Below are 14954 nucleotides of genomic sequence, written 5' to 3'. Positions count from 1 at the left end.
CGAGGCAAATTGGGCAACAAGAAAAAAAATTGGCAAAGCAGCCACCAAATGAGTGGCATAATCGTCATTACACTTCCTTAGCCCTGTTTTTCTGCTAAATCAAAGCAGTCTCCTCCCAGTCAACTCTCAAACTTAAGAGCCCAATCCACCACTCACCATCCGCCACGCAATCTAAACTCGACATCCACCCCACTTACACTACACCCCACCGCAGAAAACCACCCTTCCAATTCATACTCACTCCTCTTTTCTTTCGCACTACACCTCTCGTTGATATTCGGCTGCTCTCCTGAAGCTTTTTAGTTTCAGGGTTTTGTCGCCCAGCCTTCCTCTCTTTCTCTCTCGTAAGTTCGATTCGTTCTTCCTCTATAAGCTAAGGGCTTTATCTGTTTGTGATTCATTTCATACCCAATATGTCGAATCTACACTTTTCTCTTTGATTCTTTATCCGAATGTTTTTTGTTGGAGGATACCAATGTGTGTGTTTTTGTTGTATTGGTTATTTTTTCATTAGTTTTGAGTTGGGTAGTTAGTCAAAGTGGTTCAAAACCCCTTAAAAGGCTCTCTGTCTTGTTTGAATTAATGGCTTTGATATGATTCAATGGCCCCGAATGCGGTTTTTTACTAATTCGGAGTGTGTGCAGTGACGCAGTATTGGTTCAGATTTGGCTTTGGAATATTGGGTAGCTGGATTTAGTGTAAGCTCAGTTGGTCAGTGGGGTTGTGAGAGCTGATTTGAATTGCTGAAAGTAGTATTGGGTGTTGAGATCTCGAATTTTTGTGTTGAACTAATGTGTACTTTTTAGTATTTGTAATAGTCTTTCTATCTATGTTTCCTTCACTTCAATAACAACCCGTGCAAATGTGATATCAGCCTACACTTCTTGATGTTGAGGCATACATACTTGTCACTTATTTTCCTTGGGATTATTTGTCAAGTACACCAACACAGTACAATGACATGTATACACTTTTCGGTGGATTATTTTAGGATCTTGTGTATTTACCTGTTGCAAGGATACCAACATGTGTTTGTACAGTTGCTTTCTGGTGGTGTATGATACATATTTTGGGAGGAATATGCTTTGCATGCAACTGCTATTTGATTTACTCTACGACCTGTTTTATGGCAGAATTCTTTAAACAATTATGGGAGGCAGTCCAGCTCCATTTTCAGACATTGGCAAGAAAGCGAAAGGTATCATGCTTCACTTTTCTGCTTGAAGAGATAGATTTTTAAGAAATCTTGGATGCTGAACCATATATCTATGAAAGAGCTTTTTTAAATGTTGTAATCGCTAAAACTGGAAGCCACATGGTCAAAGAGGCGATTTGTTAGCCACACGCTTGCTGGTCTATATGACTTTCTCATGAAATCCATGTTTTTTTGTGCCGCATGTTTTCTTACAAATTCTAAGTGAAGTTTCTTACAATGTTTCTTGCTATCTGCAGACCTTCTTACCAAGGACTACAACTTCGACCAAAAGTTTACCCTGTCTGTGGTTGGCTCTAGTGGGCTGGTAATATATTGAATTCACTCAAGTCTTAGAGATTTAGGTTCTTTTGCCAAATTTTACTTTAGCTAGTTGGTTTGTGTGGCGGAGACTTAAACATCTATTCTTAAATGTTGAACTGTGGCAGAGTTGTGCAGTCTATAAATTGGTTCAAATAATTGTTATTAGAGCCTCAGCAAAGGAAAAAGTCAGTAAAAGTATAGAGTATCATCTAAAAGTTAATTAAGGCTTTCTCTAACAAACTCTTAAAAGCTATCATTCAACTGTTTTGTTTGTTTGTTTGATGATCTGTGTGTTGCAGTGTCAAAGGGGTTGTGAATGGATAAAATAGGCAAATTTTAGTTGCATTTTACCTGTGTATATATATATATATACACACACACATATATATATATTTCCAAAGATCTGTAGATTTCGGGAGTAGGTCGGCGCTGGAGCTCCGGTCAGCACAGGGAGGAGCGCCGGGAGGAGGGGAGTGCGGCTGTGCTGGTCAGCGCTGTTGTTGCGCGTCGCCGGTGGCCGGAATGGCTGAATCCGGACGGTCCGGACCTCTGTAACCAAGAACGACTATATATATATATGCAAATTTTCTTTTTGATATCATCTTCTAATTAAAAAATATAGATATGGACATTCTGCTCATGTCTTTTTCACCCTATTAAACTTGCAAACACACTTGTTAAAAAGTTTGAATATGAATTTTAGTTTGCAGGAGCTTTACTCTTCACTGTGCCTGAAGCTAGGAAACTATTTGTCTTTCACAGCATTAGTTTCATGTTTATGTTCCTGTGCCCTAAGCTTCACTTGAAACAATAATAAAACTTGTTATGTTAAGCGGTTTATGTGCCTGTGCTTCCTTGTGATGATATAATAGATTAACTTGTTACCTTTTACTGTTTAGTGTATTTGCTTCTTTGCGATGACGAAACATATTACCTGTTTTTTCCCTCCCGCTCCATAATATGAGTAATGACTGGTTGGTATCCTGTTAGTACTTTCTATTTATTTATTCAATCTTATCTGGAGTGTTAATGCCTAGTAGAGGCTGAGGCTCATAAATATTCTGCTTTGTTCTTTGTTTTCTTATAAAAATAGTTGTATTTGTTCTTCCTCTCTTACTTTGTTGTGATGACTAATCATTCTTGGAATCTTTAAAATTTCAGGGACTTACAGCTAATGGTTTGAAGAAAGACCAGATTTTTGTTGGTGATATAAATACCCTATACAAGAGCAGAAACACCACCGTGGATGTTAAAGTTGATACATATTCTAATGTAATGATTTTGTCAAGTGATTAACTATTCCATGTTTCTATTTAGAGGTTAATAAAGCTATGTATATTGCTAATCATCAATTTTTCCTGTTTCTCAGAGTTCTCTATTTCTTCCTCTTTATCTTAATTTGTGTCTTACATATTTTTCATAATTTCTTTGCAGGTGTCTACCAAAATTACTCAAACTGATATCTTGCCAAAGACCAAAGTAGCATGTAGCTTCAAAATCCCTGATCACAAATCTGGCAAGGTCAGTAAAATGTAGCTCAAGGAACCATAAAACATAACGAGTCATGTCCTTCCATTATAAAGTAGTTTAATAGATGTTTTCCGCTATGCACTTATTTTTATTTGTTCCCCGAGATGTTTGGATTCTGTATTTTTTTCACAGTTTAATACCTGCTTTTACTTCAATAATTTCATGGAACAGTCGTTGCATTTGTTTTCTTTTGACATTTTGTAGGAAGATGATGAAAGCAAGTAAAATTGTATATGCATTGAAGTATTTAGTGATTAGGAATTTTTTTAATTATATCTGTATAGTTTACCAACGCTTCACAGATATTACTCTAAAATTTAAGATTCAAGAAGTAAATTGTATTGGTAAATGCAAACTTTAGAGCATGGGTTTTTGTCCAGGATTATAGTGATAATGTTGTCAACTCGATAGACGATATCAGACTTCATCTGAAAAGACTGCTGTGTCTGCTGATAGCAAGTGTCACCATGTATCACACAATTCTTTTAACAGATTGCGGTGAAACAAGTTTTAACTGGAGTAAAATTAGAGTTTCATCAAGTTTTTTATACGTAGCTCACAATAATGGCATATTTTTCACTTAGAACGCTATTTTCCTATATAATTTAGCTTTACTAAGACGTTTCTCATGGTGAAGAGTGATATTCATGTCAAACAGATTTTTTCTGCTAAAAGTCTTAAATCTGTTTCTTTATGTGATTGCAGCTGGATGTGAAGTACCTTCATCCCCATGCAGCTATTGATTCCAGCATAGGCCTTAACCCGGCCCCTCTTTTAGAGTTATCAGCAACGATTGGAAGTAAGGATCTTAGTTTGGGTGGTGAAATTGGATTTGACACAGCATCTTCTTTGTTGACCAAATACAATGCTGGGATCAGCTTCAACAAGCCAGATTACTCTGCGGCCCTTCTGCTGTAAGTGTCGATGAATTTCACGCTTCTTGCTTAAAAAGAGTCATGTATGTTTCCCTTATTTTGTTTGTCTTGCTACAAGAGTGATAATACAGTGGATGCAATGCATCTTCCTTGTCCTGGGTGCTTTTATATTTGGACCCTTAATTCTAGCAGCTTTGAAATGTTGGCTTCAAGTTATGCCATAGACTATGGATCTTCTTGGCCAGATAATTTGAGAATACAATCCCCATAACTCCCTCCTAGATTAGGTTGACAGTTTAATCTCCAGAACAATTGAAAGAGACCACTAGCCTTTAAGCTGGTTGTGTGGACCAAAGCTTCTTTTGTATGCACCAAAACTGGTGTATTTCACCCTACCCCCCAAAATGTCTGTCAAGCAAGATGAGAGAAAGGAAAGAATCCAAGGCTTTGCAACCAATTGGGAAGTTCATGGTTAGGTGTAGATAACCATATCTGCAATCTCAAGTGTTCTTATTTGTGTTGCATGTTTTTGTTTAGTCTTCATTAAGTTTTGATATACATCCATTCGTTGCTATTGAACTATAAATGATACATGTTCTAGGAATCATACATTATGTTCAACAATTTAAAAGTCTCAAATTTCGAGGTATACCCCAGCATCCATGATTTGACAAACTTCATGACTGTGCCCTTTGATTTAGTCATTGTGTTGATTGCCCCTTTGTATTGCTGCAGGACTGACAAGGGCCAGACTTTGAAGGCAACTTACATTCATGCTGTAGATTCTACCAGTGGCACTACAGTTGCTGCCGAACTTACCCATAAATTTTCTACGTTGGAGAATAGCTTAACGTTTGGAAGTTCCCATTCAATTGATCCACATACTGTGGTGAAAACACGCTTCTCTGACAGTGGAAAGACTGCCTTATTATGGCAGCGTGAATGGAGACCGAAGTCACTAATTACTTTCTCGGGAGAGTATGACTCAAAGGCGAGTAGTGCAGCCCCAAAATTTGGTCTTGCCCTTGCGCTCAAGCCTTGATATGTGCAACAACTGGCTTGATAGTGTTCTGCACTTGATACGTTTGATCTTGTTACATTTCCCACCCCAAAGGCGAGGGTATCGGTTTTAGCCAAATTAGTGGAAGAACTAAAATTTGGTGTAGTGATAAATGTTCTACAGCATTGTTGGGTAAATTGGACCCAATTTTGGAAAATTTTATATTCATAACATTCATTGTCTCACAGTTTCACAATAACAATCTGCTTTGCAGTGTATTTTACTTAATAAATTCTATGTTTTTTTATTTCTTCTGTTTTTTCTCGATTCTGTGTGTCCCCTAGTCGGAGGAACCGATCAGACTATTTCATTCCAATTTGAAAAAGATGGCAGCAATCTCAACAGTTAAGTGCAGCCTTAAGCAAGGTTATGAAAATTAATCCCGGTCAGGTCTGTCGGTGTTAATACATGATTCACCTTGAGTCTTTAAGCAGCCTGCCTCAAGGTGGTAAATTTCACTGCATATATCTAAACAAACAAGTAGACATACGAAACGTTAAAAATAGATCTCCAGGGTGGTAAATTTACTGCATACATAAACATAGACCTCGATCTCTACGGGACGTTTTCAAGGTGATAAATGTAAACATGCCATACAATTAGCGTAGACCTCGATCTCTATGAGATGCCTGAAGGTGGTAATTTTTGCATATACGTTTACTAAACTTGAATGAGATTAAGAATGAATGAGAAAGAAAAAAAACGAGAATGAGAGGGAATGAGTGATTCTCATTCAATTATTTACTTGTTATCGGAATTAGAGAATAAAAAGAATCATTCATGTGTTTACTAATGTTTAGGAATCGAAATCATTATTAGGGTAATCACTAAAGTGCCCTCACATAAAATGTGATTTATAAAATATATGGTTATTATCGTAATTGAAAGTTGATTCAACGGCCGTAATCAAATTCACTACCTACTCCTCTTTTTGATATGGAAATGGTGGAATTAATCCGGGTTAGGTCTACTGTTAGGAATATTTTTCATTCGCATTTGAGGTTAGTAAACATCCATTTAAGAGGGAATCAGAATGAAAGAATGGTGAATCATTCCCATTAGGCGCAAGTAAACGGACTATAAGATACAAAACAATTGCAGCAACCGCCTATTGAGGTTGGTCTAGTGTAAACATGTTTGAAAATTCTTCCAGTAATTAGATGTCACTAGTTCGAACCCTAGCTCGTAAAAATTAGTGGCCAAACTCGATCCACAGTGGTAACTCACTTGACCAACACGATACGGGTATAAAAGAAAAGGGTATAGTTTAATTTTCGCGTCAACCTCAAGACGACGACGTTTCACTCAAAATTGAGGTGCCCAGCTTAGTTAGATCTAAACCCCCTTCTACTTCTTCTTCTTCATCTTTGTGCTCTCCACTCTCTCTCTCTCCCTCTCTCTCTCTCTCTCAGAATCAGTCGGATCCAATTTCCCGCGGCGAGAAAAGAAACAAAAATGTCGCACTCGCACTCCCTCTCGGAGAGCGACACCGTCCCTCTCCACCCCTCCTCCCAATCCGACATCGACGAGATCGAAAACCTAATCAACGCCTCCGTCCAATCCGGCCCCACCACCGTCCTCCCCGCCACCACCTCACGCGCCTCCATCCCCGTCTCCTCCTCCCCCTTCCTCCAATCCAACCTCCCCCCTCTCCCCTCCAAACCCAATCCCGTCCCTCCATCTGTCCCCGCCCCTCCTCCCCTCCCCTCCGCCTCCACCACCACCTCCACCTCCGCCACCGGGTTCGGGTCCCCGCCCAATACCCTAACGGAGCCCGTCTGGGACACCGTCAAGAGGGACCTCTCCAGGATCGTCAGCAACCTGAAGCTCGTTGTGTTTCCGAATCCGTATCGTGAGGATCCCGGGAAGGCCTTGAGGGACTGGGATCTGTGGGGGCCCTTCTTCTTCATTGTGTTCTTGGGCCTCACTCTGTCTTGGTCTGCCTCTGTCAAGAAGGTGATGTGTTCATGTTCTTTGTGTGTTTTGGTTTGAGGTTGAGGTTGAGGTTGAGGTGGTGATCTGATTAGGGGAATGCAATTGTTGTTGTTGTTGTTGTTGTTGTTGCAGTCTGAGGTTTTCGCGGTAGCGTTTGCGGTGCTGGCTGCTGGTGCTGTGATTCTGACATTGAATGTACTTCTGCTGGTAATGGCTCACTCTTTTTTCTCTCTTTGTTTTGCATTTATTTATTTATTTATTTATTTTTGTTTGTGTTATGGTTTGGAAATCGAGATTCTAATGCCGGTACGAGGTTGTAGGCTGTGAAATATTGATCATTGTGTTTTATATGCACATTGATGGGCGTATGCATGTGTTAGCCTGTCTAATTGTGGGATTTGATTGGTGAGAGTTGAGCTTAGGATGGAGGTTTGTTATATAAGTGGGATCGTGAGATAGCTAGTTTTGTTCATTGTGGGTCATGAACTATTGTAGGAATTAGAGTTTGTTACAAAATTATGTAGTACATTAAAAACCACAATGTCATCATTTTGTGAAAGGGATCTGGTAAACATATTGGTTAGTGGCGAGAAATGAATATGAAATTAGTGGGAGTTGAGTTTAGGTTGCAGGTAAGTGGATGGAGATAGCTGGGTTGTGTTCTCTGCAAGTGTGGTCTCCAGTGTTAGTATTGCTGTTGTCTATTGTGGGTTTATGACTGTAGCAAAATGATATAATAGGCTACATCACTACCCATGATTTGTATGCTCAATGGATGAGGTCAACAGATTGATGAGTATAAGCATGAGTTGGTTTGTCAAGTTGTGGATTGTGGTTGTCCAGTCATGATTATTCTTTTCTCGGAAATGATGTTGTAGCCTCTAATTAGTCACAGTTGAGTTTTGGCTAATGTAACATAAGTGGATAACAAGTTAGTTGGGTTCCTGAATGGTATTCTAATGGTCCTTCCTGGGGTATGAACTGTAATAGAAACAATTTGTCATCCTCATCAGTTTAGGGTAAAATGGTTTAATTACGTGCAAGAATGTTAGAAACAACAATCTCACATGTTTTGAAAAGGATTTGATAAACAATTTTGTTCAATATTCATGAATACCTAGAGGTGCTTTTTTATTTTTTGCCAGATGTTCTTATATGCGATTGTTCTCCTACAAAACATGAAGCTTAACAATACTATCTTTTCCAGGGAGGACACATAATTTTCTTCCAGAGCCTAAGTCTTCTTGGTTATTGCTTATTCCCTTTGGATGTTGGAGCTTTAATCTGTATGGTGAAGGACAATGTGATATTGAAGGTGGTTGTTGTAAGCATTACACTGGCTTGGAGTTCTTGGTCTGCATATCCTTTCATGAGTTCAGCAGTCAACCCCAGGAGAAAAGCTCTCGCACTTTACCCAGTTTTCTTGATGTATGTATCTGTTGGTTTTCTTATTATCGCCATTGATTAACACATAAGACTAAACATGCATGCTAAGTAGATAGAAATTTTATGTGGTGCTTCCTATTCTGGCTTGTTGCTTGGGATCTGAGCTCCCGCTGCCAATATCATATCTGCTGTATCAAACTTCTTACATGAGTTTAAATGCTATCACGTTCATACCTCTTTGGAAATGTTGTGGTACAAAGAAATATGAATTATTTCAGAACTGAGAACTTAGAAGTTTTAACGAGCATAGTCATTTTAGTGATCGTCTTATAATTCCATATGGCGGTCAAGCTATACCACTGTCATTATTAGTGTCTAGGAAAGTGATGGTTTTGATCTGAACTTTGATCCCTGGCATTGAGGGTATGTCATTTGGGTATATAGGCCATCTCTACTGTGGGAGGAGATAACCTCACAATCACTTGTCATTAGCACTCTAAAACGTCTAACTATAAATCTTTAGTAGGCAGTTGAGGTTTGGGTACTCGGCACTGATTTATTGATCTTTTACGATTACAAACTTTAACCTTTGAATTTCGTCTTCCTTCTACCCGAGCAGTCAGCTGCTTAGCTGAGGTATAGTTCATATCTTCAGTATGTCCATTACTGTTGCACAGTGAGCAATGGATGGATAGGGTTTGAAATTCAATGCCAACTATTACTCTTCTAGAAATTTAGAACCAATAATTCATTCTTCTTTGAATAATTCCAACTATTTATGTAACGACTCCAAAATTTCAAGCTTAAAAACTCAAAATTTCAAAGTCGTTAAACACCAAACAATCTCGATGAAATCGAAATCATTTAAAATGCCACAGCGGATCATCTCTGAGTTCAAAATATAACTCAGTCAAACCGATTATTACAAACCAAATTATAATTCAACATTATAACAAATGGAAATGTATAATCCTCACAACAACCTCACAAGATAGTCACACAAAATCCTCACACAAGATGGAGATAAATAGCTTCAAGTCCTCTGAGCGGTCCGTCAATTCCCGCTAATCCACACCTGCGGAGTTATCCACTACACCATCGAATTGGTGCACCGGGATTGTAAACACAAACCCGGTAAGCTTTACAGTTCGTATGAGTAAAATGAAAATATAACTCGCATATTAAAATATATACGAAAATCCACAAATCAAACAAATATAAATGCACTCATGAGTCAATGGACGGCCCATCTGGTTGTCCCAAAGAAATATGAAAAGAAGTGCTCATGAGAAATTAAGTAACCCTTCTGGTTACCCAAATGCATTTATAATACGGGTACCAAGAACGCTGGTACACATCTGTTACCCCTCTCGTAATACACCGCCGATATTGGGCAACCACCCGCTACCCAATATCCAAAAATATGAGTACTCATGAGCAGATAACCACCCGTTACCTCACATGCAGGACTCTGGCAGACAGACTAGAGCTCTAACTGTATCGTAACTTTCGCCCGGCCAAAGGCTAGGTTCCGACTTGCCAAACACGTACAATAATCTCACATCATATTGTACCAAAAATCATGTAACGACCCCAAAATTTCGAGCTTAAAAACTCAAAATTTTAAAGTCGTTAAACACAAAATAATCTCAATGAAATCGAAATCATTTAAAATGTCACAGCGGATCAATTCTGAGTTCTCAATACAACTCAGACACAAACCAATTATTACAAACAAAATTTATAATCCATACATAAAATGGAAATGTAATAATCCTCACAATCACTCACAAATCTCACAAATAAAACCACACTAATTCTCACACACAAATCCACGCTAAAAACCTCACCACAAGTAGGATTCGAACGACTTCGAGCCTCCGGAGTTGTCACTCAATCCCCACTAATCAACACCTGCGGAATTATCCCCTACACCATCGGATTGGTGCACCGGGATTGTAAACACAAACCCGGTAAGCTTATAGCTCGTATGAGTAAAATGAAAATATAATCGCATATCAATATATACGAAAAATCACAAATCATCAAATATAAATGCACTCATGAGTCAATGGACGGCCCATCTGGTCGTCCCAAAGAAATATGAAATAAAACGCTCATGAGAAATTAAGTAACTTTTCTGGTTACCCAAATGCATTTATATTACGGGTACCAAGAACGCTGGTACAGATCTGTTACCCCTCTCGTAATACACCGCCGATATTGGATAGCCACCCGCTACCCAACATCCAAAACAATCTGAGTACCCATGAGCAGATAACCACCCGTTACCTCACATGCTGTACTAAGGCAGACAGACTAGAGCTCTAACTGTATCGTAACTTTCGCCCGGCCAAAGGCTAGGTTTCGACTTGCCAAACACGTACAATAATCTCACATCATATTGTACCAAACATCAGGTCCGAAGACAATTCACATTTTAACAATCTCAATGTTAAAAATCACGTACAATAATCTCACATCATATTGTACAAATCAAAATCACAATAAAATCATAACAGTATATTATATAGCAAACTATATATATATATACGTATTTATTTACCATTTGTACGATATATATATATATAATCCATTATATCTTATACATGTCATAATTTATAAACACGTCCGAAGACAAAACGTTTAACAATCTCAATATTAAACTCACATGCTTGTCATCGAATTGACCTAACCCAAATGAATTCATAACAGTATATAATATAGCAAATTATATATATATATGTACTTATTACCATTTATACAATATATATAGAATCCATTATATTGTATACATGTCGTATTTCAATATTAAAAACTCTTGCAAATATCTTAGAATCACTGCAAGGCAAGGTTCTAAAAAGCGCTAGGCGGTATGCAGGCGGACAGCCACCTCCTAGCGCCTAGACGGTTAGGCGGCCTCCTAGGCGGCGCCTAGGCGGTTTCGAATTATTAAATATTTATTTATTTTTATACATATATTTAAACTATTTTAATGATTAAAATATTTAATAATGTTTAATATTAATTTTAAAAATACTTAAAATAGTCTAAATTCACATAACTTAAATAGAAAGTCCATAAAAAATATTTGAAGAAAAGATAAATAATGAAACAAATGTAATAATATTAAATTTCAATTTCTTTCTCTCCAAATTGTTTCCTAACTTATTCAGTATCGGACTCAAACTTAATATTCATATTTCTTTCCTCTTCTTTTGTTGATGAGATGATGAGATTCAATTTTCAGAAAATAGACAGAGTGAGAGCTGCAGCATCTTTTAGTTTTTTTTTAATGTCAAGTGATGGTTGACCGCCTATGACTAAATATGCCTGATTAAACCGCCTATGACTGAATAGGGCCGCCTAGACCGCCTAGGACTGAATAGGGCTGCCTAGGACCGCCTAGGCGGCTGCTTAATTCACAAAACGCCACAGATGACCGCCGAGGCAAAAAGCGTGGCGGTGGGTGACCTCCTAGCGCCTAGACGCCGCCTAGGCGGTCTAGGCGGCCGCTTTTTAGAACACTGCTGCAAGGGTAGATTCGTAAATCTGTGAGATTTTACTCACCTTATCGTATAATTACTATTCAAAAATACATTCGGTCTCAGTAAATATTAATTACTGATTTACCCTTCTGAATTTACTTTTTACATTTACTGAATGTAATTTATATTTACAATTACCGTACGTAATAAAATTTACATTTACCGTACGTAAATAAAATTTACTTTTACATTTACCGTATGTAAAAATAAATTACAAAATTACCCTTCTCGGAATCACTGTTCACGCCGCCGCACGTGGCGGCGCGTGGGGTGCACGCGCCACCTTCGGCAGGCCGCGCGTGGCGCTCACGCGCCACTCACTGTGGCAGCGCGTGGGTCCCACGCGCCGAGCCCAAAACCGGCGCCTAGCACGCCACCGCCGCCCTATTTCTCTCCTTTCCTTTCTCCTCCACCACTCCACAGCCCAAAGCTGCCCCTACACCATCTCACGCTCTCACACGCGCCGCCTAAGGCGGCGGTGCTCCATTCTCCATCTACACCTCCGATCCTCCTCCAAAAACTTCCCAATTGATCTAAAATTCTCCCAATCAATCCCAAAACATTGTACAACCACACACAACAATCAATTTCATCAATCCTTACCTAGATTGAACGGTGGAGCTTCGATTCGTTGTCGGTGTGAGATGGGTCACCGATCGTTCCGTCGCGTCTTCTTCCTCGATCGTGGTGTTGCAGGGGTTGAGGAGTGACGGAGGTGCACCTACTCTGCACCCTAGCTTCATCGGAGAACAGATCGAATGGTGGCGATTCGTAGCAGAGGACGGGGTGCGTCGACGTGACGAATGGCGACGGGGAAGGGCACGATCTTCTCAGGGTTTGACGAGGAGGGCCGTGCGAGGCTTTTGAGGAGGGCGGTGTGTGACACGGACCACGGGTCGGCGAGGTCGCCGGTGAGATTTCTGAGGGAGGGAAGAAAATCGGGGAGAGGGCGAGAGAGAAGAGAGAGAAGGTGATGGAGGCGCGGGGTAAGGAGAGAGAAGAGGGTTTCCGAAAATGGAAACCCTACTTCTGATTAGTTTCCTTTTATACCATTTCTATATCGGAAACTAACTTCCATCATTAATAACTTTCACCTCCAACGTCCGATTCGAAAGTGTCACATGTCCACGCTCTCAAATCGACGAGCTCTACAACTTTCGTGAAGAAAGTTTTAGCAACCGAGCGACGGAATAAAAGTCGATAATTTCGTTCGGAAACGTAACGTTTTTCTTATTAAACGTTCCGAGAACGTTTCCGCTTCCGTTCCGTAAAGTTGCAAACAATCAAATTCATTTTAATTGAATTTCATAACTTTATAGAATTCAAATCAAATCAAATATTGTAATTTAGGGTTATTACAAATCAAGTCCAAAGACAATTCACATTTTAACAATCTCCATGTTAAAATCACGTACAATAATCACACATCATATTGTACCAAAAATCACATGCTCGATAAAATCTTGTCATCAAAATGACATCATCACAATAAAATCATAACAGTATATTACATAGCAAACTATATATATATATATGTATTTATTTACCATTTATACAATACATATATATAATCCACTATATCATATACATGTCATAATTTATAAACACGTCCGAAGACAAAACATTTAACAAACTCCATATTAAAATCACATGCTCGTCATCGAAATGACCTATTTCAAATGAATTCATAACAGTATATATTATAACAAACCATATATATATGTACTTATTACCATTTATACAATATATATATAATCCACTATATTGTATACATGTCGTATTTCAATATTTAAAACTCTTGCAAAAATCTTGGAATCACCGCAAGGGTAGATTCGTAAATATGTGAGATTTTACTCACCTTATCGACTCGAGCGTAATTCCACAATTTCTGAAGATAATTCCTTTCCTTGATTTATCGATCACCTTGAAAAGATAAGAAAAGAATTTAGAAACGTTTCGTAAACCTTTAAACGCCGTAACAATAATAAGCGGTTACTGTTCAGAAATTTTTGGTTTTACGAATTACTGTTCACTAAATACTGTTCACTAAATACTGTTCACGTATTTACTATTCATGTATTACTGTACAAATACTCATCCATTACGTATATATACTGCTTATGTATTTCTGTACGTATAAATACTATTCAAATATACATTATGTCTCAGTAAATATTAATTACTGATTTACCATTCTGAAATTACTTTTTACATTTACTGAAAGTAATTTACATTTACATTTACCGTACGTAAATAAAATTTACAATTACTGTACGTAAATCACATTTTACATTCACCATCAGTAAAAATAAATTACAAATTTACCCTTCGAGAACACTGTTCACGCACCGCCGCACGTGGCGGCACGTGGGATGCAGGCGCCACCTCCGGCAGGCCGCGCGTGGGGCACACGTGCCGACGCTAACCACGGCGCGTGTCACGACACCACCGTCCCCAAAACCTCCGTTTTGCTTCCCTCTTCCTTCCCACGGCCTCACGCCGTGCCTAGCCACCTCCACACGCCCACACGCGCCGCCTAAGGCGGCGGCATCTCCCCCAAAATCCTCCTCCTCCGATCTCCTCCAACACGAATCGACAACCACAAAAATCACACCCAAACATCACAACAACCTAATTAAGCTAACCCTCACCTCAATTCGACGATGGAGAGCTCGCCTTGAGCACGGTGGTGGCGAGGAGGATCGGCGCTGCGACTTGCAGAGACTGTGGCGACATCGGGGGTCCTCACGGAGGCGAAGCACGAGCTGGCAGGCTGGAGGGTGGCTGCAGAGGTCCTTGCGACGTCGAAGGGCTGGGCGGTGCACGTCACGGCGGCCTAGGGAGCCAGATCGCACAGAGGCGATTTTCTGAGGTGAGGGAGAGAGTTTTCGGGGGAGAGAAGAGAGGGAGGCGGAGAGAGTGAGGAGAGAGAGAGAGTTTCCAATTTTGGAAACCCTAACTGCTAAAAATCCCTTTATATATACTAGTTTCCAAAATCGGAAACTAACTTCCGACGTTAATAACTTCTACGTCCGACATCCGATTAGAACGCGTCACATACTCACGAACTTGTATCGACGAGCTCTACAACTTTCGTGAAGAAA

General features: G+C 39.4%; 2 protein-coding genes across 2 annotated transcripts; both read left to right on the top strand.

The window, feature by feature from the left end:
* The first annotated feature begins 251 nt into the window (after positions 1-251).
* Positions 252-5213, top strand: LOC126792825 (mitochondrial outer membrane protein porin 4). The gene is made up of 7 exons (XM_050519304.1): positions 252-344; positions 1134-1198; positions 1453-1520; positions 2678-2788; positions 2951-3037; positions 3752-3960; positions 4657-5213. Exons 2-7 carry the CDS (start codon positions 1150-1152, stop codon positions 4961-4963), a joined length of 831 nt encoding a protein of 276 aa, XP_050375261.1. The 5' UTR covers positions 252-344; positions 1134-1149; the 3' UTR covers positions 4964-5213.
* Positions 5214-6370: 1157 nt separating this feature from the next.
* Positions 6371-8541, top strand: LOC126792824 (protein YIP4a). Its single transcript, XM_050519302.1, has 3 exons — positions 6371-6937; positions 7049-7123; positions 8124-8541. The coding sequence occupies exons 1-3, from the start codon at positions 6437-6439 to the stop codon at positions 8382-8384; spliced, it is 837 nt and encodes a 278-aa protein (XP_050375259.1). The 5' UTR covers positions 6371-6436; the 3' UTR covers positions 8385-8541.
* The last annotated feature ends 6413 nt before the right edge of the window (positions 8542-14954 follow it).

The sequence above is a fragment of the Argentina anserina genome, chromosome 4 (assembly GCF_933775445.1).
Source record: "Argentina anserina chromosome 4, drPotAnse1.1, whole genome shotgun sequence".
In the NCBI taxonomy this organism is placed as follows: domain Eukaryota; kingdom Viridiplantae; phylum Streptophyta; class Magnoliopsida; order Rosales; family Rosaceae; genus Argentina; species Argentina anserina.
Note: the sequence above shows the minus strand (reverse complement) of the source record. Positions and strands in the feature narration are given on the sequence as shown.

Coding starts and splice junctions, on each gene's coding strand:
- LOC126792825 (XM_050519304.1), top strand. CDS start 1,150: ATGGGAGGCAGTCCAGCTCCATTTTCAGACATTGGCAAGAAAGCGAAA. Junction 2,789..2,950: donor AAGTTGATACATATTCTAAT/GTAATGATTTTG, acceptor ATTTCTTTGCAG/GTGTCTACCAAAATTACTCA. Junction 3,038..3,751: donor CTGATCACAAATCTGGCAAG/GTCAGTAAAATG, acceptor ATGTGATTGCAG/CTGGATGTGAAGTACCTTCA.
- LOC126792824 (XM_050519302.1), top strand. CDS start 6,437: ATGTCGCACTCGCACTCCCTCTCGGAGAGCGACACCGTCCCTCTCCAC. Junction 6,938..7,048: donor GGTCTGCCTCTGTCAAGAAG/GTGATGTGTTCA, acceptor TTGTTGTTGCAG/TCTGAGGTTTTCGCGGTAGC. Junction 7,124..8,123: donor CATTGAATGTACTTCTGCTG/GTAATGGCTCAC, acceptor TATCTTTTCCAG/GGAGGACACATAATTTTCTT.